This window comes from Schistosoma haematobium, chromosome 1 (genome assembly GCF_000699445.3).
Source record: "Schistosoma haematobium chromosome 1, whole genome shotgun sequence".
Lineage (NCBI taxonomy): Eukaryota > Metazoa > Platyhelminthes > Trematoda > Strigeidida > Schistosomatidae > Schistosoma > Schistosoma haematobium.
Window position 1 is genome coordinate 62,562,458 of NC_067196.1, and position 24,740 is coordinate 62,587,197.

A 24,740-nucleotide genomic window follows, 5' to 3' on the forward strand; every position below is an offset into this window, starting at 1 on the left:
ATAGTTAATATATTTATTGCCCAGTCCAGGTGGCATTCGGTCTTACGTTGTTATAACATGGTGGTATTTTTTATAAGCCTTTCATATATGAACTTCGTAGTTGACCTGTATGACTTCTAGTGTCTTTGTGAACATGTTTCTAGTTTCATACCATGTTGTTTACACGTGACACTTAGTTTTATTGGGAGAATTCCGGCATGACAGTTATGGCCATAGTACTGTGCTAGGTTCCGTGAATCTCGAAACTTTTTACTAAATTCAATCATTTAAGGACATTGAACTGAACAGAACAGCTAGTGGTTATCTATTGACGTTCGTATTTGGTTCACAGGTTTGAGCGACTTGTTTTCAGATTATTATGTGATTACTATAAAACCTTTTAATCGGGCTTATCAAATCAAGGTAGTTGTCCAATTACGATTCCAAAAATGTCCTAGTTTTTGAGTCTTTGTTGCCACCCATTTTCTTACAGTTCTGAAAACAGCTCTTATGTTGACCGCCACTTTCTATTTCATCAGCTGCAGAAGTAAGATTTGAATATGTGTGCCTCCGTAAACGTGTATATAGTCATATGCTAAACTATACTTCATATTCAGTATGAGGCACTGAACTTCTGGTTGGCTAGTTAGATCTATTTAATGATAGTGCTGTTCAAACTTGTACTGTGATGGTTGACAGGATGTATTTGGTTTACTGAACTTGATCTTTATACTAACCCCAACCAGTGTTGGACTCAATTGCTATGAGCATTTTCGAATATAAAAAAATAATCTTAGTTAAGTTATTCGAAAAGTTATAATGAGTCAGTGGTGTTTAACAGTATACACTCGTAGTTTGATGAGATTCCCTAACTCATGTAAAGAATGTTTTAAGGGGAATGTAAAACACTTTTCTTATTGGTCTTCGGATTGAATATATTTCAGTTTTAAGCTAGTTTGAATTCTGTGCACATGTTTTCATGGTTTTGGTAGTCATGGGACATATAAGTTATTTATTTCGAATCTAGCATTTTATTCTATATCCTATTGTAAAGTTTTGAAGTAAATTTATCAAATTTTAGTCTTAGCGATTCACCATTACTTTATCCTGTGCTATCATCGTTGACTATTTATGTTGTCACCGCAAATATATGTGACCTATTGGTTTTCACTTTTCATCCAGGCAGATACCTCGTCCCTTGGATCGCGTTCGGAAAATACATCTGATACAACTAAAGCAAATGGCTCCATAAATACATCCTCTTCTGTTTCCAATCACCAAGAGAGTTTTCTTATATGGAAAGATAAAGTAATGGAATTAGCCCACCGTTTGCGAGTTGAAAGAGCTTTATTCGTGGGGAGTAAGAAGGCTGTTAATGCCGTTTTAGACAACCAAATTCATGTGGACAAATCTAGAAAGTTACAGGTAAGGTTTTTCTCGTGCCTAATTCCATCCCTCAATGTATTTAGATCATTAACGACTGGCATAGCTAAGATAAAGACGTCATCTCATTTTTTGACATGTCCCAATACACCCCTTTTTAAGTAACTACGGAATGCATGACAATATAATTCTGTCGTAGTTTATTTACATACTAGAGATACAGTGTTATCTGTTGAACGATCAAAATTTGTGTATAAATTTATTCACTTAAACATAAACATATGCACAAGGAAGGGGGCACCAAAATATTTACTTACCGCACAAAAATAAGGTTGTGAAGAGATGGAAAAAAGCAAGTGTAATAAAATAAAACAAGTAAATAGAGATTGGTGTGTGAAGCAATAATAATAATAAAGTGGATGAAGCAGTTGAGATCAAACTGAAGAAAACGGAAATAGAAACATAAAGGAATTGAGAATCGGAAGAATTATGAAGGATGTAAAGGACAGTTGATGGAAGATTTGCAAATTAAGTATTTAATGTATGGTTTTCACATTTTACCAAAGAACTCTGCAATTTGTATCAAAGAATAAGTTGGTTATCCCCACCTGGGTTTGCTTTCACTATAGACTCATCACCTGATAGTTGTCGCATAAGTGACATGAACCCTTTTTAAAGATAGGGACAACTATCGACTCATTCCACTATGTTGGAACACTCTCTTATTCCCATACATTTGTGAAAAACTCAGTTCCTTATCCAGAAGGTCGCCACCATCTTTAGAAAGAGCCGGAGGTAAGCCATCAGGCAATTTGCATCGCTTCGAGGATTGGAGATCCTTTGGACTTCCTCCTCGTTTGGTGGATCGGTCATCACCGGTCATGTAGGACAGGGATTTTGATTATCCAAGATGTCAGTAGATTTCATTGTTGGGCATTCCATCAGCTACACAGATTGCTTCACTCACATCAGATCTCTTGTTGCCAATGACTTGGCTGAGTTGGAAGAGCTTCTGGCAACTACCAGGTGCAATTGTTGCTCCCGGCTCGATAGCACGTTCCCATCACCAAGCTTCTCAGTCTTTACTCAAACTTTTCACAGTTTCATTACGTAACAACTTTCGTTTATCGTCAAACTCGTAATTACTCGAAGTGGACCAAAGTGCTTCTACAAGTTGTAGGGATCTTGTAGAAACCAGGAGCTGGGACGTTTCGCGAAGCGTCTAGCGGCTTTACTCGTCATTTTCGTGGCTTATACGTAGTTTTGTGACAACAAAACTTATGAATACTGTAGTACAGCAGTTCTTTATAAATCTGTTAGGTGGCACTATTTCATTGTTTAGTATGTAAAGTGAATTGGCCGCCATTGAATATTCTTATCTTTCATTATGCTGATTTGTTTTGCTGTATTATTACATGTAGTATTCAATGATGAGTAGAATAGATCTCTCATTACGCCATGCCACTACGATTGGCTTAGATACTTGTGAAGAATATGTCTGGTGATCTATACTTGTTCCACTATATTTCGTCACATATGTTGCTGTTGAATACTTACTCAGCCTTGGGCCTAATTTTAAACATGCAGCGTAGCTTATTTAGATCTTTAGGTTCAATATGCTACCGTTTATACTTCCTCTTTGTTGTTTGCATCCCATAGTAATAAGGAATAACTAAACGTGATGATACAATAAGTCATTAGTATTTAGTGAAGTGATGGGTTTTCAGTTTAACTAACTAATGACTAATACTAACAATCTAATTAATATTTCCGTCACAGTATGTCGTATTTTCTTTCTAAAAAAACAAGATTATTTCAGGAATTCTTAGCAGTAATATATTTCTGATACTTAGACATCACTATCTGTTATATAAGAAATATGTCGGTTAATAATCTCTTCGGTGCATATGTTTAATAACTGTTCTACTTAATTAGTGTTACTGGGTAATAGTGGTTTTACTTATACTCCGGTAGTCGAAAATTGTGTGAACTAGAAAGGATCTATGATCTATAGGTGTATGATGACTCTATGAGTCGATGTGTATGTGCTTGAAGTAGTAACTGGGAATCAATGACCAATAAGTGTATCATAGAAAACAAAATAATGTCGTTTCAGAGCAGTAGCGAAGAGAAAATCGTAAGATAATTAGATCAAAACATTCACCAACAAAGTTCAATTCAGAACATAACGAATATAAATTTCACTTGTAAAATATATCTTACTGTATATTCAGAAAGTAAACTAAAAGTACGGAAGGATCCCCAGTGACTTTTAGTTTGAAGTGATAGTAATACGACAAATATTACAAATCGAGCCGCAAACATAATCTTATTTACCCAAGAAGTGTTAATACAACATAACTGTCCGCTATTACCCAAATTTGTTTCATGAGCTAATTTTTTTTTATCAAGTAATGTTTTTAGTTCGTATATTACTGCACGACGAAAGGATGCTATTCAGTTACTTGGAGTTAATTATTCTATCTTAAAGTAACGGCTTTACAGCAATATCAAATACCTGGTTCAGAGCTATCTATAGGATTTCATCAAGAATAAATTTGAAGGGAAATCGTTTAATCGGACAGTCGTGCCTTACTCTGCGATTGAGTTATTTGGTCGTATGCAATAACACTTCTTGAGGATCTTTGATATTTTGTAATCAATGCATATTCTCAGAGTTAGATAAAATCCTGTAGATAATTCCACAATGTAGTTTTGTTTAATGAGTCAAAAACATCATTAATGCCTTAGAGTTTTGTATGAGTGATGGTATTAAGAGTTGTAATGTGGAAATATGATCATTAGATACGAAATCGGATAGAAATTCAACCAGGTCCTTTTGGTTAGTTCCCACGTACATGGGAAATGAATTAATATGGAGACAACCTATATATATAATTAGTGTTGGACACTTACTGTAATAGTTGTCGCACCCAGTTAACTATATTATTTACAAACATCTACTTAGTTTGTTGGCTAAAATTTTGTTTCTATTCTTAAAAACAACAGAAAGTTGCTTATCTGATCAGTTTCTTGTTTTTAATGATATAAATTGAACATCCGCGTCTTCCAGGTTAGCCAGATAAGTTTCTAAGACAATTGAAGTTAACCGAACTGTTTTCAACAGTCTTTGAAGATCGTTATTGAGCCTGCCGTCCACCTCACTGAATTTTTCTAAAGTTCTTTATTTTTGACAGCCTTTCTTTGTTTTGGGCATGTGATACGTTATTTAAACGTAAATAATAGTTTTCCCTGTACATTCACCTTAGACTAATCACTTAACGAAAGCGAACGTAAAAACTGAGATAATGTAAGTCATACCGAAATGGCAAATCAGTTCAGCTTATCGTATTTCGTATCGATACAGCGAAGTCAAGTATGCAAAAAGCAAATTATGTTGAGAAAACTGATCCCGACATTAATAAAGGCAAAAACAAGACAGACTCAGAAACTTAGTCTATGCAATATCCAACAGCTAGTATGAAATCGTATGATTGTAACCTAAAATTTTCTCATACTATCTTAAACATCTAGGCAAAGTGAATAGTATCTGTAATACGGAAGTTGTCTCAGTAGTTTAGTTCGTTTACATATTTACTTTGAGCTGCATGTGAAATATGAGGTAAGTTCGCTTACTGTGAGATATACCTATATTAATTATCTAAGCTGAAGTAGCTAACCTGTGCTTAAACTTGTGATCTAATGGTTGAGTATCAGGTACTCATACTATTGTGACACTGAACAACATGTACTATCCGGCTTTCCAAGCATATATGAAAGGGGAACTCTTTCGCTTCGTACCTGTAGATTTCCTAGAGCATTTAATAGAATTTTATGCTTTTTTATATCCGAATCTCAGTAATATGTTAACTTATATCAGTTCGGCAATTTATTATTTTCTACAGGCGTTACAAGAGGCTCGTGAATCTCTCCATAGACTTTATTTGTTTCAAGAATCAATCAAACCGCTTTTAAAGAGACCTCCACCAACACACTTTCCCGAGATGATTTCTTCTATTGTCGATGACCCTGAAATGACTGTACTTTTATCCTCACCTTGGAGTAATACTACATTTCATGGCAATAGCTCATTGTTAATTCCCAGTCCACCAACTGCGATCACTGGAAGTTTGGAGGTTCGTTGCTTAGGTTGTCAGGATATCGTTGATCATTTTCCAGCTGAGATTGTAAATAATGAACTTTCTGGCACATCAACATCCCGGGTTCACTCTGTTCCATCAGTTATGACATCTCGCACATCTGAGAATCACTGGGGTAGGTTATTCATAAACTGATTTCCGATATTTTACCTCTAGAGGTCTCGCTAGATGTTTTCAGTCAGTCTAACTGTTATACCCGACAGTAACAGCGCTAGTTAGGGGTTTACTCATTATTTACCTATGGAAAGAGGAGTTTAATTTAGGTTTTGGAATCTATGGGGAGTTTAGTCCTTTCTTTGAAGCAATGACTTGACCTTCAACCATTAGGTCGTAATTTTGAAGGTACTTCACTTAATTCCGTTTACACAGGTGGATCATATCACTAGACCTAACTTTGTGTTGCTATATTTCTAGTACTTACGGTTGTAAATGATGAGTTAGTCACTTAAATTTCATATAGTCCTTGTAATGCACTAGTGTTTTGACATTCAGGGTATTGATTCTCAAATGTACAATCAACAATCCTTGATTCAGATAATGTTCACGGTTCTACCGATTCGTTAATTTCAATAGTTTAGCTTGGTGTCATATACTAGATCAGTCAATTTTTATAGAACACAATTAACTTTATAGGACGTCAGTTCTTATTCATAAGTTCTCCAAGTGTCTTGGGACATCGGAATTTTTGTTTGTTTTGTGTTGTCGATTCAACACCGCCATACAGCACTTTAGAACAGTGGCAAATTTATTTTGTTATCTATAAAAATTGAGGTAGGTAGTCTAGCTATAACCTAACAAGATTGAAACCATAGGTTCAGAAATAATTCAAAATTGTTGACATATTATTGTTTACTAACCCCGTTAATAATCTCAGGTGATGCATCATTTTGCTGCTTCATTTATTTGGCTATATAAATAAATATATGTATATGCACCCTTTTGTATTTCATGCTTGTTAAAACTTTCATTCTTATTTAAAGTGGATGTTCGATGCTCTTTATTGATTGATCATAAACGTGTATGGGACTCACCTTGGCGGCAACCTAATCAGCAGTGTTGGGACTCAAAGACTACATTTAATATCGATCGTGGCAAAGAACTGGAAGTCCAGGTATATTGGAAGCGTACGTTTCTTCCAAGCTCTGTTACCACTCCTTCAGGATCCTCTGCTTCATCCAAAAGTGGTTCGTCTGAGGATTCTGGTTCTGGATTAGAGTGGGTTTTAGCAGCCGTAAAGTATGTTATTCATTTTTAAAGTTTGATATATCTTCGACTTTTTCTACTCCTCAAATTAAATTGTTTTCAAATTTCATTCTAGTTATGTACGCCTTGAAGAATTACTTGGTGGCGAATCACGTTCTGTAATGCTTCCTATGTTACCAATGGGGAAAGTTTTCCTTGTCCTTAAATTCTCTGATCCTCTTCTTTCTAAACCTCGATGCGGCTTACATCGCCAGAAACGCTTATTTTCCAAGCGCAAAGGTATGGTGTTTGATAAGGTTCGATTCTAACGGTTTTAACTTTGATTCGCTAGATTTATTGTTGTTCTTTGAGTCGAAAACCCTAGAATAATTTTATGGCTTATTAAAATAGATATATGCTTCTGAGTCACCAGGTCTTTGACTCTTTTAGCGACAAATATTTGGAACTAGTATTTTTTAGCTGATAAGTGCATGCTGATATATGCATTAAAAAATTGGCACAATCAGTAAAGTGGAACAATTTTTAACTCGTAACTCAGTCGTAAGTCTTTTGGAAAAACTATCAACGTCTTCTAAGCGGTCCTAAACATCGGATCGATTGTTGTACGTCAGTAAACGATCTTGTTTCAGTGACATTTTAAAATGGTTCAACCCATATATCTTGTGAACTTTCTAAATACCTTATCTATGTTCGACGCCCTGAATGAAAACTAATTAATCCTATATATATATATATATATATAATCTCACAACTGAAAGGAAGCATACTCCTTTTGGATTCCTTGCTTAATCGACCTACTGTAGCTCATGAAAAATGTTTTTTCTAATGATTACTGTTTTATAATACATCATTTCTGCTTTAATGTCGAAGGCAAGGACTGGATAGTTTAACGACTCAATTTTCAAACGATTAGGTCACAGATTTAAACTTAGTTTTTCCTACTTTCCCACTGATAAGGGAATGAAATTATTTACATACATTACACGTAGAGGAACCTGTTCTTGATTCTTTAATTGAATCGACTCGTGCTAGTAATTTTTAATCGTCATATGATCTATTCTAATTTTACTCTGGATTTATTTTTTCTGAGCGGAGTGATAACTATAATCAAATCGATTTGCTATCACCTGTTACTGACATGTTCTAAAGGCAATTTACCCGTTTTTAAAACGATTAGAGTTTACTTTTCCGTGTCCATTTTCTAATACTGATTAAATTTTCCATGATGAATGTTAATCTAGATTCGACGATAAGGATAGGTTTCGATGCTCATTATTTGATTTGTTGAATCATATTTTTATATGTCGACTGTGAATTAGCTATGTATATATCTGTACCAATGTGTCTTAACATCCATAAACACTTATGTGGATTGTTTTTTCTTATGAGTCACTTATAATGATTCTCTCGTATCATAGCTATAATTGTATATTTTAGTTGTTAACTAATGAATAACTTTTATATATTTCATAAGTGTTCTGTGATTGACAGTTGATTCGGTATACATTTTTATCTTATAGTCATGTTTATTATTTTTATATTTTTAATATGAAGGAAACAATATTCCTCGTATTAATGAACTTGATATGAATATACCCTTATGGACTCGTTTGCTTAAAAGCGGTCAGTTATCTAAAATGAGTCGTTCCGTTGTTAGTGGTTCATGGACACTTAGTCATTCAAAAGAATTTGGATCTTCAGGATCTGTAATGATGCATGGTCTAGAGGGTCGCTTCCAACAGCTTAATACATCTCTTAGCGGTTCACCAGTTTCTGCTCAGGTGAGTTTTACTATTATTTTATTTATACATGATTTGAACATATTAATGATATTAATCACCCAATTTCGAAAAAATGGAGAGCATATAAATCGGCCTAACCAATAAAGCCTTGAAAATTATACTCATTTGTGTTAACCAAGTTATTAATGTTCTATTATGACAACCAGATTTAGATACTTTGTGTTTTTATAGTTGACTAATTCCCATAAAACGGTGGACTATGTTGTAAGCTATTTCTATAGATCCTTTCTATTGTATAATGTTTCGTTTTATAACTCAAAGCCTAGTACAATAAACACCGGAACACACTCTAATGTCTTTCATCATGAATATTTGACTGATTCAGGCACTTTATATGAGGAATTATAATACGCACAACTCGTCCATATTCAGATGTAGTTAACTTGACCCGATAAATGTCACCTCGAGTATTAACCTTTGACCCATCGGAGAATTTCGTTCTTCAGCACCAGTCACTCATAGAGTCGCACTTCTACAGAGTCATTACACAACCTTGATTGTCATGTGAATTTGGGAAATCCTTTCTAATCTTTTTGGATGTCATGTGCTACGTCAGAATGAAATAAAAAGACTTTTAGAGGCATAAAAATGAGAAAAATCGTACTACCGACTATAATAAGATTATATAGGGAAATTTCAGATTAAGAATGACAGCACAATCATCACTTAGTTTTATTCTGAGTCTTGTCTGAAAACTGACTGACTTTTCCAAACACATGGTCTTGTAGTGTCAGCGGATTCCATCTAAAGTCACGATGAGCCCAATGATCTTAAATCAGTGTATTAATACTTATTATGCAGCCAGATGTGAGTTAATGTGAATTACCGAAGCTAATCTAAAAGCGTTTATAAATATTGTAAATTACTTCCTAATTATCATAGTTCGATACATTCCATAAGACAGGTTATTCTTGATAGGACAAATAATTTTTAAAGCCATTGTCTCTGTTAAGTTTGTTCCTTCTCCTTTGGCTAATGACTTTGTTTACTTTAATATCTGCGTTTTTTTTTATTTTCTCTTGAGCTATGGAAAAGTGTGTTGATTTAAATTAACGAAGGTTTGCACGAGATCTCATGATATTCTGTTTGTTTTTCCAATTACTAATTTCGTATTATCCCTTAGTAGAGAACATACTTATCTAGGACTTTCGAAAGAAATGGACTTTACTGTATTTCGCCCGACCGAAGCTGCTACCTTGACGTGGTGGCCGGGCTTGCCTATCGTGATGACCCAACTGAGTTATATTGGCTGGAACATATGTTCCTGTAGGTTATACCATGTCAGGCAGGTCGATTGGAGAACGGTAAGACTAAAAGCAGCAACTCAAGGTCTGAGGGCGAAGTCGTACTGCTGACGGCAGTGGGGTGTGACAGCAGTAAGGTGTTTCCCTCGGACAACCAGCATCTGCAGCGATGCTGCCTTCCCTCAAGGAGGGGTGGGGTTAGAAAAGGTCGACCCTAGAAATGTCACGCCCCACCTACCTCACGGATTTCCGTCTCCGGCGGTAAGGCTTTTTGTAGAACGGAGCTAACACATTAAAAACCTTCCACGAAAAGGCCGTGCGCGATCGGCCTCAAGCAGTTGTCCCTTGGGCTCTGCGGTCACACTCCCAGGTCGTTAAGACCAACACTAATCCAATTTCCTTTTCAGGTTCCTCAAGAAATACCCTTCCACGGTGTAGGCAGCTGGGAAGTGATATCAGCCCTCATACCCGTAACAGCACACGAGACCAAGTTGGTCCCATTCAAATCCTTCCTACACCTCCTAATGCCTCTCTTATCTCCATGACTTACCCTCCTCACGTCTCTTTATCACCTCGCACCGCTAGGGCGGAACGTTATTCCTGGTCTCCTAAAACCACGCTCTAAACTACACGTAGGAGCTTTTAACGTCCGAATACTGCCAAATAGGACAGCAGGCTCCCTTAGCTAGGACTTTAGAATCCCGCGCCATCGATATGTGCTGCGTCTCGGAAACGCGCATACAAGATCCGAGTAGCGTCATTCATTTGACGTCATCATGCCAAAATAAAGAACCGACTCGATTCACACTTTGTGTATCTGGAATCCCTGATACTGCTTCCCGTAGCCTCGCTGGAGTATGTATAGCATTGAATTAGCTCTCTTAGACTGGATCCCAGTAGACAGTCGTTTGTGCGCTGTCCGACTGAACGGGACAGTAAGGATCCGAAAAGATAGAGACACTCATTGTTGCCTCTTCGTCGTCTCTGCCTATTCTCCAACTGACTGCAGCGCAGATGATGTAAAAGATGAGTTTTACGGAAAGCTCTCCAACCTTCTCCGAAAAGCTAGGCGCTTGGATGTAGTAATAGTGGCCGGTGACTTTAATGCTCAAGTAGGTAAACTAAGCGATAGGAGAGGACACCTGGCTGGGTCTTATAGCATCGTGGCTCAAAGAACAAATAATGGCGACCGTCTGTTGCAGCTATGTTCAGATAACCGCCTGTTCCTTGCAAATACTAACTTTAAGCATAAGGAAAAACATCTTTCAGACACACATTCAGACGCCCCACAATCGTAGTATTTCTCGACCTTAAGGCGGCATTCGACTCTGTTGATTGTGAGGTTCTATGGCAGTGTTTGTCACTGAAAGGAGTACCAAAGAAGTACATTAACCTTGTAAAGGCTCTCTATTCGAACACAACTGGGAGAGTGAGAGCTTATGGCGAACTGTCATCAGAATTGATTACCTCAAGTGGTGTTCGTCAGGGCTGTCCACTCTCTCCGTTCTTGTTTAACTTTGTCGTTGATGTGCTTTTAGTGATGACACTTTCCTCATCTAAATTTCCAGGGGTTAAACTTCTACCAGGAGATTCACTTGTTGACTTGAAATATGCCGATGACATAGTTTTATTTGGTGAAGACGCTGACAAAATGTAGAGTCTTCTGACCACTATAAGCAACAATGCAAGCATGTTCGGGATGCGATTCTCCCCCTCGAAATGCGAAATCCTGCTACCGGATTGGGTTACATCGGCACCTGAACTAATGATAGGGAGAGAAGTAGTTGAGAGTGTCGACCGCTTCACTTATCTTGGGAGTTTCATCAGCCCTTGTGGTCTGGTGTGTTATGAAATCTCAGCACGGATACAGAAGGCTCGACTGGCTTTTACCAACTTGCGTCATTTATGTTGTAGTCGAGATATTCGTCTATCAACCAAAGGACGGGTTTACTGCGTAGCAGTTCGTTCCTACATTATGGCTGTGAAACATGCCCGGTAAGAGTAGAGGACATTCGTAGGTCACTAGTATTCGATCATAGGTATCTTCGAAGCATCGCTCGTATATTCTGGGACCATCGAGTAAGTAACACAGTTGTTAGGAAACGGGTACTAGGTAAGGATGGTAAATCAATTGACGAAGTAGTTAAATTTCATCAGTTGAGATGGCTGGGGCACGTGTTACGTATGCCCAACCATTGACTGCCTCGATCTGCGATGTTTTGTTGTATAGAAGTAGATTGGAAGAAAGCTAGGGGTGGCCAGACCAAAACATGGCACAAGTCCATGAAGTCACTGACAAGTAGACTGAGTCATATTGGTAGGTGTAGACTACGTGGTTGGGGACCGCGAGATGATAGCAACCGATGGTTAGAGACCTTGGATGACATGGCTCAAAACCATTCGCAATGGCGCAGGTGCATCCACTCTTTGTGTTCTCCCAAATTCTAATCTTCTGAATTCTTCATGTCCCTTTCTTTTTTCTCTTTCCAAATTTATTTCACTGTATTATACTCGAATAACATCTTCAGACCCTAATTTTAATGATTACAGCTTATAATTTTACTACATCTACCACCACGGGATTTGAATCGACCACTGCATCTCTGTGCTAATGTGGTGTGGCAACTCGAACTGATGTACGTCCGTACGAAGTTCTACGTTGTTACTGACTGACTGACTGACTTACTTTATTTCGGCATGAGATTTAATAATAAGACTGACCTGCTCGTGAAACTGTGTTATTTGTTCGTTGGTTTACATCACTAATTACTTTAAGTGGAGTTTTTCACTTGCTTGATATTTCCACTGTGAATAAAAAATAGGGTGAACAAATTCCCATAATTATCGATATGTTTTGAATGCGTTTGTAATCCCACCGACTTATGCATACTCTTATGGACAGCTCTACCTATCTGCGTAGTGTTTTAAAGTACCCATAATTATAAATCTATTGTTCTGTAAATACTTGAAACACTATTGTATAGACTTTGATTCTTCTCTCCCATACCTATAGAGATGGAGTTCCTAAATTTGTTAATTTCTGCTTTATATTGCCTATCTATTTTAATTTTGAGTCACTCCTATATCATATTTTTATCATGGCGTTGTGAACCAATTTTTTTGTTTCAACATCAGTTTCATAGCTTACTCTGTATGATTCTTAGTATGCCATAAATGTATATTGCTCACTGTTCAAGTAGAAAAAAACTATATGTCTTGTCTTTATTTCTATACTATGATGATGTTCAACTTGGAGAATGCATTTATCACGGAAAATCACTTCATACTGAAAATTTGTGAAGATCGCTGAGATTTCCAATGATCAGATGATGATATTGATGATAATACATATTAGTGTATAGCTTATTGCTTATTTTTGTTATTTATGATTATTAAGGTGACCGATCTTTTCCTTAGTCTTTTAGGTTTTTATTATTTTAAATTTGCTTGCATATATGTAGGCTTTTAATGGCAAATCTCATTTAAATACTTCTAAATATCGAGAATCGCCATCTGCCTTCCCTACCAGATCAGTCAATATCACTGATACGATTATTCAACAGCGTCCATTAGTTACAATTATTCGTGAACCAGGTGCTTTACGGGAAAAAAATATTACATTAACTGAAAAGGAAATAAAAACCCTACGTAAAAAAGTGAGTGATTTGGGAATTTTTCAACCCCTGTTATACAAATTTCTGGGTCACGATAAAAAGATCAATGAGGCAGCTAAAACTCAATGTGAAAGCTTTTTTGTTTTTAAATTTTCTTGACATTAATTTGCAAATTCGCATGGCATAATAATAACCCGAACAAAGTTTCATATGTTTATTTTTTGTCATATACTGGTGCTGAGTGATGTCATTCTGATCCGAATTTTCTTTTAACTTTTCACACAGTTGGGTTGCTGCTTTGGTGGTCCTTAGACTACTGTTTCTTGTGTATCCCTGTTTTCATACCTTATTTCTAATCTATATTAATAATCATAACTGGTATTACTTTTGAAAATTGGATTTATTATACTTTGATTAAGATATTTTATAAAATATTCGAATATTTTTTGATTCATTTAGTCTCTTTTGACTGATGACATTAATGACTACTCATCGACACCCCATCATCATGCACCTGCTACTGGAATCGACTCTTCATTTTCGCCGGACTACGATGTTGCGCCAGTTATCATCGAATATGACATGGATAGTAGCTCCCGCAAACCCCCTACTCCGTCCCGTGTTTCAGACTACGCCAATCCAGAAGACCTTGGTGCTACGGAAATGATATCTATAGGTCAGAAGGACGTCGATTATCGTACTGCAGACTATGTTAATATGGATGTGCAACGATCTAATTCTGGTCCCGTTGTATTATCAACAGAAAAAGAAAATAAAGATATTCCTACTTCAGAGTCTCCGCGTACTGCAGCATCCGAAATTTTTAGTGAATGTAAGTTTTGTGCATTATCTAGCTTTGTTTGGGATAATCTGATTGGAAAATTTTCTGGTCGTATTCTAGCTGTGTTCATAACTAGGTTCATGTTGGGGACGTTAGATCCCCAGAACTCACTTGGGAAAGGACCTAATTTTGTAATTTTATTTAGTTTTCACGCCAAAGGCGCTCTTGTCACCTTCATCTCGTATTTCCCACTGGCAAATATCTTAAATACTATTGATCCGTTGCGTCTTTTAATATGGTATTTGGTAGCTCTCCCCAAGGACGGTTTTGTACTGTATATATACGTTTTGAATTGTGTTTGTTTTCACCGCTCGTTTCTGGCTGTTTGCAGAATATACTTCCCCATTCCAAGCTTGAACTTCTCCCCTCTAGTTAGCGGGGCTGGGAGGCATCAATAGCTAGCTTACTGGTCTTTGGTCACCGAGTCTTGTTTCTCGTTCGCAGATTAAGTGAACTCGTGATAGCTTCAACCCTTACAGTTCATTTTTAGTGCAGCGAAGTTTTCTATTGATTTTTATGAGTAGTAATCGATAAACATATCGGACTTAAAGTTTACTTTTTGAGGTTATGTATTCAGTTGGTTAGGTTGGTGGTATTTACGACAAATAAATTAGTAACAGGAACGAGTGAGTAGATAATCCGCAAGCAGACTATCTATTTTTCGGTTTATTTAGGACTGTCAAGCCAGGTCTTGTGATTAATGATAACATACTAATCTCAATTACTTTTGTATTCCAAACACATATTTCATAACTTTTTTGCTTCCAAATTTGACTTCCAAGTTAATGAATGGTAGAAAGTGATTAGATACCCGACCACAGTTTGCTTGAAACATTAGTTAGGATTTCCACCTTATAGTTATTGCTTACTTTAAATTTTACTTAAGCTGTTTGCTGTGCATAGCATAATCACCATCGGTTTACTTGGTCTTCTAATAATGTTATATATTCAGTTCAATGTGCATTGCACATGTTAATAAGTTTACATTTGTTCTTTTATTGTTTCTTCCATATCTTCAAGATTTCTACCGTTTTCGCTAATTTAATTGTTTTTAATTGCCTTTGATTCATAGTATCATCAAACAAATCCACAACAATACTCAGTATGATTGATTTCCGCACTGTGGCTGTACTTGGGCGTGGTCATTTCGGCAAAGTATTGCTATCTCAATACCACCGAGATAATAAGTACTATGCTATAAAATCTTTAAAGAAGGCGGAGATAATCTTTCGTAATGAGGTCGATACATTATTGACAGAAAAACGCATTTTGCAAATCATTACCGATGCACAACATCCTTTCCTCATAAACTTGATTGCCTGCTTCCAGACAAAGGTATGTCCTATTTTTCACTTATATTTCAGTTAGTCTTAACCATAGTTCATGTAGAATCTTGTGCAAACATGTATCCCTCCAGGTTGTCACACCACATGAGGGCAGCCTGCTTGAATACCTGAGTTACCTGTTCCCGCCATCTGGATATTCCAACAAGTTATCTGTTTTCTTGTTTGTTTTAACACATCATTATGCCTATTTGTCTCATAACCTATTCAGGTGCGTTTGTGAAAAGTTTACTACTTTTCGATGCACAACTTACAAAAGAGCCTAATCCGAGACATCGTGGTTGCCGGAAATGTGCATCGAAAATAATATAAATTATTCAGATGTCGATTCCTGAACTGCTAACATATAACTGGTGACCACTAAATATTTATCGGAAGGGTCGGTCAAGAAATAAGGAAAAGAGAATTGTCGAAATACTTTGTACTGAGAATTCTGTATTGTACCAAAAATGTAATTTTGAATAAAGCTATAAATAATAATAATATCAACAAAAAAGGAATAGAGAACACTCAATTTGAACTGCAGTGGGTATCAAAGAATAAGAGAAAGTACAGAAGGAAGAAAACAGATGAGAGAATTATTAGTTACTTACGATACTTAGATAGTTAAAGGTAATTCATTCATATATACATTCAAATATGTATTATAAGTATTGCGGGGGTCTCAATCTGTAAGTTTTAACCTATCCACACGATCTTTATTAACAATTGATGACTTGATAGATTGGTATCATATCTTAACATGTTCTTTCCCCGTTATTTTCCAACATACTCTATGCTACCCAACACTGCATATTCGTTTATGTGGTGTTTAAGCATAAGTAGCACAGGTGGAGATTTGTAGCTCAGGTGGATGATCTAAGTGAAGTTTTTTTCTCTGAGCTGGATTGTTTGGTCGTGGAGCTTTCATTGTTCTTCTGAACGACATCATCAGCACAAACTTCGGGTAGAAGTGAAGTGCTCGAATTCCTTCACATATGACTCACAACTTGTCCTGTAGACCCCGATATTGATTGGTTATTGTTGTTGGCCTTTAACCTGTCGCTGTCTACTTCTCTATTTTGGTTGCATCTTCTTGGTCCTATATTTGTCCATGATTTTTCTGATTGGTTGATACGTCAGATTCATTTCAATGTGGTTGCTGATTGACCAGAGTTCCAAGCTTCTAAAACTTCGTTGGTGTTTTTAGAATTGCCTCTATCCAAGGTCTCAACATTTTTCCAGTCAAATTTGTATTCACAGTTGTCCACATGCATTGATATAAGCGAGGATATGCCATGGCATTTGACTGCTAATTGTTGTTCGTGCAGGCAAAGGTGAAGGGAGCGTCCACTTTGTCCAATATAGTGATTTTCCCAGTTGAACCTTAATTTTGTGGATGATATTCGGATTTTTCTTCCTTCGTCATTTCATCATTTGGTTTACATAGGATTGGTTAAAGTGATTTTGCTAATCTATGTGCTACACTTAATGCAGACGGTTCCACCTAAGTAGAATATGTCCTAAACAGCTCAGTTGATGGAGATATATAATGTCATCAATATATTTGCTCTTTTTACTTTTAATCCACCCTATTTATACAGTACTTCCAAGACACCTGTGAGCAAATACTTGTAGCTTACTTGTGTTTTTTACTTTTATATCCAATGATTCACAGATATAGAGTGAGAGCTACTTTTTCACTGCTTACCCTTTATGTTTCAGTTTTTCGTGTATTGTATCTCTTAGTTTCGTTAATAATCAATAATCGTTTCGTTGTTCATCTATCGTATTGTCCCCAAGATATTAGTTAATTATCACTTATTTTCAATACTTTCCCAGTTATTGTTTTTTAAATATTATTTCTCAGGTCAACTTATTTTGATTTAAGTAATCTCCATTCACTGCTCCAAAAATGCTCATCTAAACAACTTGATTTATTACCCTTTTCTAGTTAGGCACATTAAAACTGGTGACAAATGTTACTTCCACTCGATCTCTGGTTTACCTGTTAGCTTATTGCATAGTAAGGCTAACAACTGAGGTCACAATTGGGCAGTTCTGAAACGAAGCTGACCCAGATATTGCTTGGTAAGATTTACGAACTGCTGTAGAAACACCAGCGACATCTATTATTGATTTAAACCAAAGGGTCACGGAAAACCAGTTCATTTCTGCTAAGTCTATTGCGCTGATAGATTCTCGTAAACTCAGGCTCTGAACACAATTGAAAGCGAAAACAAATAATCTGAATGGAAAATCGACCTCAGTCCCCAACTGCTAGTGAGGCTGGAAATAATGTAACTAGTCAAAAGCAAGGAGAATAGCAGATCCTAGTAGATTAACCTCAAAGATCTCCAAGAATGGTGGTCCAGTTTCAACAGTTACATCACCTGCGATCAACGGTGGTCTTGAGTGCTGTTAGAGGTGTGAAGGCGCTTATCACTTCCTGGTTGCCCACACCGTGGAACGGTTCTTCTGGAGGTACCTGAGAAGGAAATTGGATTAGAGGTGGTCTGTAACTCTTCTAGAGCTACTGCCGGTCCCAAGCCCAGGTAAACGAGGAGAGTTGGGCATGGGGTTAGCGACCCCATACCGTAGGAAACTAAATCGCGGGAGAGATGCTGTTATACTCCGGTCACGAAGAGGAAAATGCTCCACACACTCAGGAAGTTGCTCTAATGCTGTCCAAAGTAGCACGAAATGCACTTGTAGGATGGGAATCTCACGGATCCAGAATCATCAAAGCATCATTCAAAACAAAGAAGGGGGGATCACAATGAATATTATCCAATGTTATGCACCCACCAATGATAGCAACGACGACATTAAAGATCAATTCTATGAGAGGCTGCAATCAAACATAGAGAAGTGCCCAAGAAAGGACTTCACCATTCTGATGGGAGATCTAAACGCCAAAGTCGGAATAGACAACACCGGATATGAAGATATCATGGGACGACATGGATTGACTGGGAGAGAGAAACGAAAATGGAGAAAGATTTGCAAATCTGTGTGCATTCAGCAAATTGGTCATAGGCGGCACAATATTTCCACACAAGCGTATACACAAGGCTACATGGATCTCACCGGACCACACCACAGAGAACCAGATAGATCATATTTGCATCAATAAAAAGTTCCGAAGGATAATAAGAGATGTGAGAAGCAGGAGAGGAGCTGATATAGCTTCAAATCACCACCTAGTTGTGGCCAATTTAAAACTGAAGCTAAAGAAGAACTGGACAACTGGACAAACAGCATAACATTAGTTCAGTACAGCCTTCCTTCGAGATACTGACAAACTTAATGAATTCAAGATAGCTCTCAACAACAGGTTCCAAGCCTTATAGGATCTACTGAAAGAAGAAGAAACTAGTATGGAGGACAACTGGAAAGATATCAAAGAAACATTAACTTCAACGTGTCAAAAGGTTTTGGGCCTCAAGAAGCATCATCATAAGGAATGGATCTCTATAGAAACACTGGACAGGATCAAAGAAAGGAAGAACAAGAAGGTAGCAATTAACAACAGCCGGACACGAGCAGAGAAAGTCCAAGCACAAGCTGAATACATAGAAGCAAACAAGCAAGTGAAGAGGAGCATTAGAGCCGACAGGAAGAAATACGTGGAAGAATTAGCAACGACGGCAGAAAAAGCTGCAAGAGAAGAAAATATGAAGCAGCTTTACGTTACAACGAAAAAACTAGCAGGAAAATACAGTAAACCAGAGAGACCGGTCAAAGACAAAGAAGGCAAGTCAATCACTGAAATTCAACAACAACGGAACAGATGGGTAGAGTACTTCGAGGAACTCCTGAATAGGCCGGCTCCAATGAATCCACCGGACATCGAAGCAGCGCACACAGATCTTCCTATAGGTGTCAATCCACCAACGACGGAAGAAGTCAGAATGGCCATCAGACAAATCAAGAGCGGTAAAGCAGCAGGACCCGACAATATACCAGCTGAAGCACTGAAGTCAGACATCGAATTAACTACAAACATGCTTTACCGTCTATTCAAAAAGATTTGGGAGGAGGAACAAGTGCCGATGGACTGGAAAGAAGGACACCTCATCAAGATTCCGAAGAGAGGAGATCCGAGCAAATGTGAAAACTACAGAGGCATCACACTACTGTTTTTAACAGAGTGTTGCTGAACCGGATGAAAGATACGGTAGACGCACAACGGAAAAACCAAGGTCCTCAAATACAACACGGAGAACAGCAATTCAATCACTCTTAATGGCGAAACTCTGGAAGATGTAGAATCCTTCACATATCTGGGAAGTATCATCGATGAACAAGGAGGATCGGATGCACACGTAAATGTGAGGATTGGCAAAGCAATGGCCGCATTCGTACAATTGAAGTTCATATGGAACTCAAAACAACTTTCAACTAATATCAAAATCACAATCTTCAATACAAACGTCAAGGCAGTCAGTTCTATTGTACGGAGCTGAAACATGGAGAACTACTACAACCATCATCAAGAAGGTGCAAGTATTTATAAATAGCTGTCTACGCAAGATACTCAACATCCATTGGCCGGATAGCATCAGCAACAGCCTTTCGTGGGAGAGAACAAACCAGCTTCCAGCTGAAGAAGAAATTAAGAAATGACGATGGAAATGGATAGGACATACATTACGCAAATCATCAAACTGCATCACGAGGCAAGCGCTAACTTGTAATCCTGAAGGGAAACGGAAAAGAGGAAGACCAAAGAACACATTGCGTTGGGAATTGAGAGTAAATATGAAAAGGATGAAAAATAACTGGAAAGGATTGCCCAGGATAGAGTTGAATGGAGGGTGCTGATGGGTGGCCTATGCTCCTTCACGCGGAGTAACAGGCGTAAATAAGTAAGTAGTAAGTGGTCTTAATGACCTGAGAGCGTGACCGCAGTGCCCAAGGGACATCTGCTTGAGGTCGGTCATACACGACCTTTTTGTGAGTAATTTTCGTGTTAGCTCCGTACTTGTTGAGACCTTACCGCCGGAGATGGATATCCGTGGGATAAGGCGAAGTGTGCATGATTAGGATCGACATTTTATAACCACACCGCTCCTTGTGGGGAGGCAGCGTCGCTGTCATGCTGGCGGTTTGAAGGAAATATCTTACTGGTGTCACACCTCTGTACAGTCTGCAGTACTACTCCGCCTTCGGACATTGGGTTTGTTGCTTTTAGTCTTACCGTTCTTGAACCGAGCTGTCTGGCATGGTAGGACCTCGAGGAAAGATTGTTCCAGTATGCCTCGATTGTTTCATGATGATGGGCAAGCCCGACCACTGCGTCAAGGTAGCAACAACGGTCGGGACCACCTGCGATACTAATAAGAGGCTGGGGATTGGACATAATCCCATCTGAATGGTCGTGATCTCTGATCGTCCAAGTCTACAGGAAAGAACGAAAATTCTGTTGTTACAGGAATCAGGTTGGCTAATGTTACTATCTAAAATATCGGCCTCAACATCCAGCGCTTGACTAAGCCGTATCAAAGAGATATATCAACCTTGTTTAGGCTCTCAGCAGCACTTTTTTCATCTTCACTTAATTTCACCATAAATTTTTTTAGAAATAATCCTTTCATCGTTCAAATCTTCGACAATATATCCTTTATCAGGAAATTCAGTTATTGAATTAAGATCTCCAGATACTGACAATAGCCAGTCTCTTGATCGTCTTGAACGGCACTGTTAGCATGTTTGGGATTCAATACTATCCCGCTTCATGACTGGTCTGTGCCAACGCCTGAAGTAGTAATTAACGTGGTTGAGCGCATATACCACTTCTCTTATCGTGAAAGTCTCATCATCTCTACTGATTTGGTGCATGACTTAATCTCGGTACAGACTCAGACAGCTTAGTGGGTCTTTGCCAAATCGCATCACTTATGACTTGGGATAGATATCCGTCTGCCAACAAATGGACAAGTTTCTTGTGCGGCAGTTCACTCTGTTCCACATTACTGATATGTGGAGCACGAGCATTAAAAATGGGGGGCTATTTGTGATTTACTAGTATTCGATCTCAGGTGCGATGTTCGAAGCGTCGCTCATGTAGTTTGGGACAACTGAGTGATGAACAGTGTCGAGGTTAGACATGGGTACTGGGTAAAGACGGCGAATCGACTGACGAAGTAGTGAAACTTCATGAACTGAGGTGATTAGGAGATGTATTTTATATTTGAAACCAATGGCAACTTGGACGGACGATGTAGGAGTAGTATGCTAGAAGGAGGTTAGGTGGATGGAGAGCACGTAGTTGGTGTTTGTGGGATTACGGTAACCAATGGTTAGAGACTCCGAGTGACGTGACTGAAAATCGTTGTTAGTGGCTCAGTTGCATTCACTGTTTGACTTCCATAAGTTCTTGAATCCCGACCTTTCCTTACACTTTTTTTCAGTACCTAATCGTTTCTACTTGTACTACCAATGCTACTGATATCGTTACTACTTCTACTACTCTGGTATCTGTTTCCAAATAATTTCATCTCACTGTGCTAATGATGTATGTTAACTGGAACCAATGCACATATGTGTCTGGTTCGATAATATTCATCTTTTTCCGGTTGTTTGTTGTGTCCATTAAACTGTGTACCATAAATTAGATTTTCTCAGTTGCGGTAAATGCTAAACCTTACATTGACCAATTTTGCCTTTATTATTATCAACCGCCACTGAAACGTAATGGGTATTTAGACAATAGTGAATTTTGATTAAGCTTAAAAATATACAAAACAAAATGTCATATTATTTATCAAACTTAGCTCTCAAGCAAAGTACTAGCCGGCAAACGTACTGACATAAGTTCCGTTTACTAACAGTTGGAAAGAATGGCAAGCAACCACAAATCAACAAACATGCAAACTAATAATAATAATAATAAGTTTAACGATGAACAATGCAAATACTGGGGGACATTCATGAATTGGGATGTGACTAAGTATTTGGAAGTCATTGACAGTTTTTACAGACATATTCAAAATATGTGAGCTTCGAAAATTTTGTAGACATTTATCTCAATAGCTTGACTCTGATGGCCTGTGATGGAACTGATATAAGCTTTTTTCTTAGAATTTATCAACAAGAAATGTTCTATGAAGCTTTTGAATATACTGTTATGAAAAATTTATAAACAATTCCCATACTTCATCTATTGATTCTGTCTACAAAAATATAACATTCAAATTGAATATTATAATTAATTTACCACCTCTTTCACACACAGCTACTGCTTTATACAACACTTCTCAAAAGATTTAATGAGCTGGTTATATAAGAAAATTTTTCAAATTAAGCATTCTCTAGCCAACTGGAAAGAGTCATCCAGAGATAACATCTGTAAATCTATGTCTTTTGTACACCTACTAATGTTAAAGTATACTGTATTTCAAATAATTTTATTTAATGTTTACGTTTATTATATATTACTAATGAATTCTGTTTTCTGTGTTGGTTTACATGAACTCAATTCTATTTCTTCTGGCATAAATCATTATTGATTTTTAGTTATTGTTATTTCTTGTCAGATATAACTTATTATTTACTTTGTTTTCATTTGTTATCAGGAACACGTAATGTTTGTGATGGAGTATGCACAAGGTGGTGATCTCATGTCACTTATTCAAAAAAATGTGTTTAAAGAACCTCAAGCTGTGTTTTATGCTGGATGTGTTGTTTTAGGTATCGAATTCCTTCACTCAAAAAAAATTGTTTACCGGTAATCACATTTGTATTTTTCTGTTCATTATAGTCACATTTACAGTCTTAATTTCATGTCATTTTATTTTATTTATTTACAAAGAATAGATTATTCAATTGAATTAAAATAATATATTTGTAAATACACCAATAAGTAGAGAAATGAAAGTTTTCTGACGTTTCGTTATTCAGTGTAAGCCACTTCTTCAGAGAACAAATTTCATTATGCCACTCATTGGGATATTACAAATATATTATTTTTATGAATAACAACCTACCCAAATGCCCAATTTATTTGAAATTATCAAGTCAAGCCTTGGTAATGACACCTAAAAAATTATTCAATTTGTTATTTTTCTTAATGATACAAATAGAATGATAGCTACAGAATGTCTACCCTCCCATTGGTTGTAAACACAGACACAATCAATAACTTATCCATAATTGATTAACACTCATAGATTTTTCGAGTTTTTACACACACACACATTCACTAACTTCCCAGTGTGCTTTGAATCTTGAATGCTTACGCATTTTATTATTTATTAACAATACACTTTCCCGACAACTGTTCTGGATTTTGAATATTAATTATAGTCACAGTACTAGTAGGGAGAGTTGAGTCGCTAAAATACTCAGTTAACGGGATATCATATATTGAAGACAAATGAATAGGAATTAACGTCTACAATTGTCCCATGTACCGTGATTTTCTTCGATACTCCAAGAGAACTCACTCGATTTTTCAGTTTAAGTTAATACTTTCGCAGATAGTGGAAACGTCATTATAATCTATCACCGATTCAAATTTGGTTCCCAATAGATGCTGTAATGCTGAGATACACCACCTTACTTTCTGTTATTTACACTCAGTTATAAGTTGGTGGTGTAAAATGCCATTAAACCTAAATAGATCATCGATATATCGAAGATAGTGTATTATCTAAAACTGAAATGTAACTAACATACTTCCTACATGATTGCTTACTCATCTATTACTATTCATCTCATTACCTTACTAACACGAGTTTAATTTCTAGGTTCTGGTGTTCTAGTGCTTTATTTACTAGTTTGTTTAACTTTATACAATACCTATTTGTTTATTCATTTATTTATTCATTTATTCAGTGTTCATGCAATCCTTGAGAAACATGTAACATAAATAACATAGATTAAATTTACTGTGCAAATTCGATCTTAATCATAATCTTTTCAGTTTAATTATAAAAACCAAATGTATAAAGTTACTTTTTCTGTCTAGATTTATCTAAAACTTTATTCACATTATTCAAATACATTGTTTATGTCAAATCTTACTTTCATTGACTACATATAAGGTTATAAAGTTTTATCAATTTATTTTGATTTGATTTAATCTTATTATTAGACAATAAATAAGAACTTTCGTCTAAATTTGAACGAACAGTTTCAAAATATTAGAGCGCCGAGTTAATGTGAATCATTAAAGAGGAAGAATGT

General features: G+C 36.9%; 1 protein-coding gene across 2 annotated transcripts in view; it reads left to right on the top strand.

Annotated features, from left to right (window-relative positions):
• The window catches only part of PKN2_1 (Serine/threonine-protein kinase N2), a 31,915-nt gene that overhangs the window by 1,175 nt on the left and 6,000 nt on the right, over positions 1–24,740 (top strand). The window contains exons 5-13 of one of the 2 annotated variants that reach the window (XM_051209310.1): positions 1,162–1,404; positions 5,268–5,637; positions 6,503–6,758; positions 6,841–7,004; positions 8,280–8,506; positions 13,233–13,427; positions 13,845–14,217; positions 15,299–15,561; positions 23,129–23,280. In XM_051209310.1, coding sequence (XP_051074752.1) covers positions 1,162–1,404; positions 5,268–5,637; positions 6,503–6,758; positions 6,841–7,004; positions 8,280–8,506; positions 13,233–13,427; positions 13,845–14,217; positions 15,299–15,561; positions 23,129–23,280 — 2,243 coding nt within the window. Of the gene's footprint in view, positions 1–1,161; positions 5,638–6,502; positions 7,005–8,279; positions 23,281–24,740 lie in introns of both variants that reach the window. The other variant, XM_051209309.1, reaches the window with a different exon arrangement.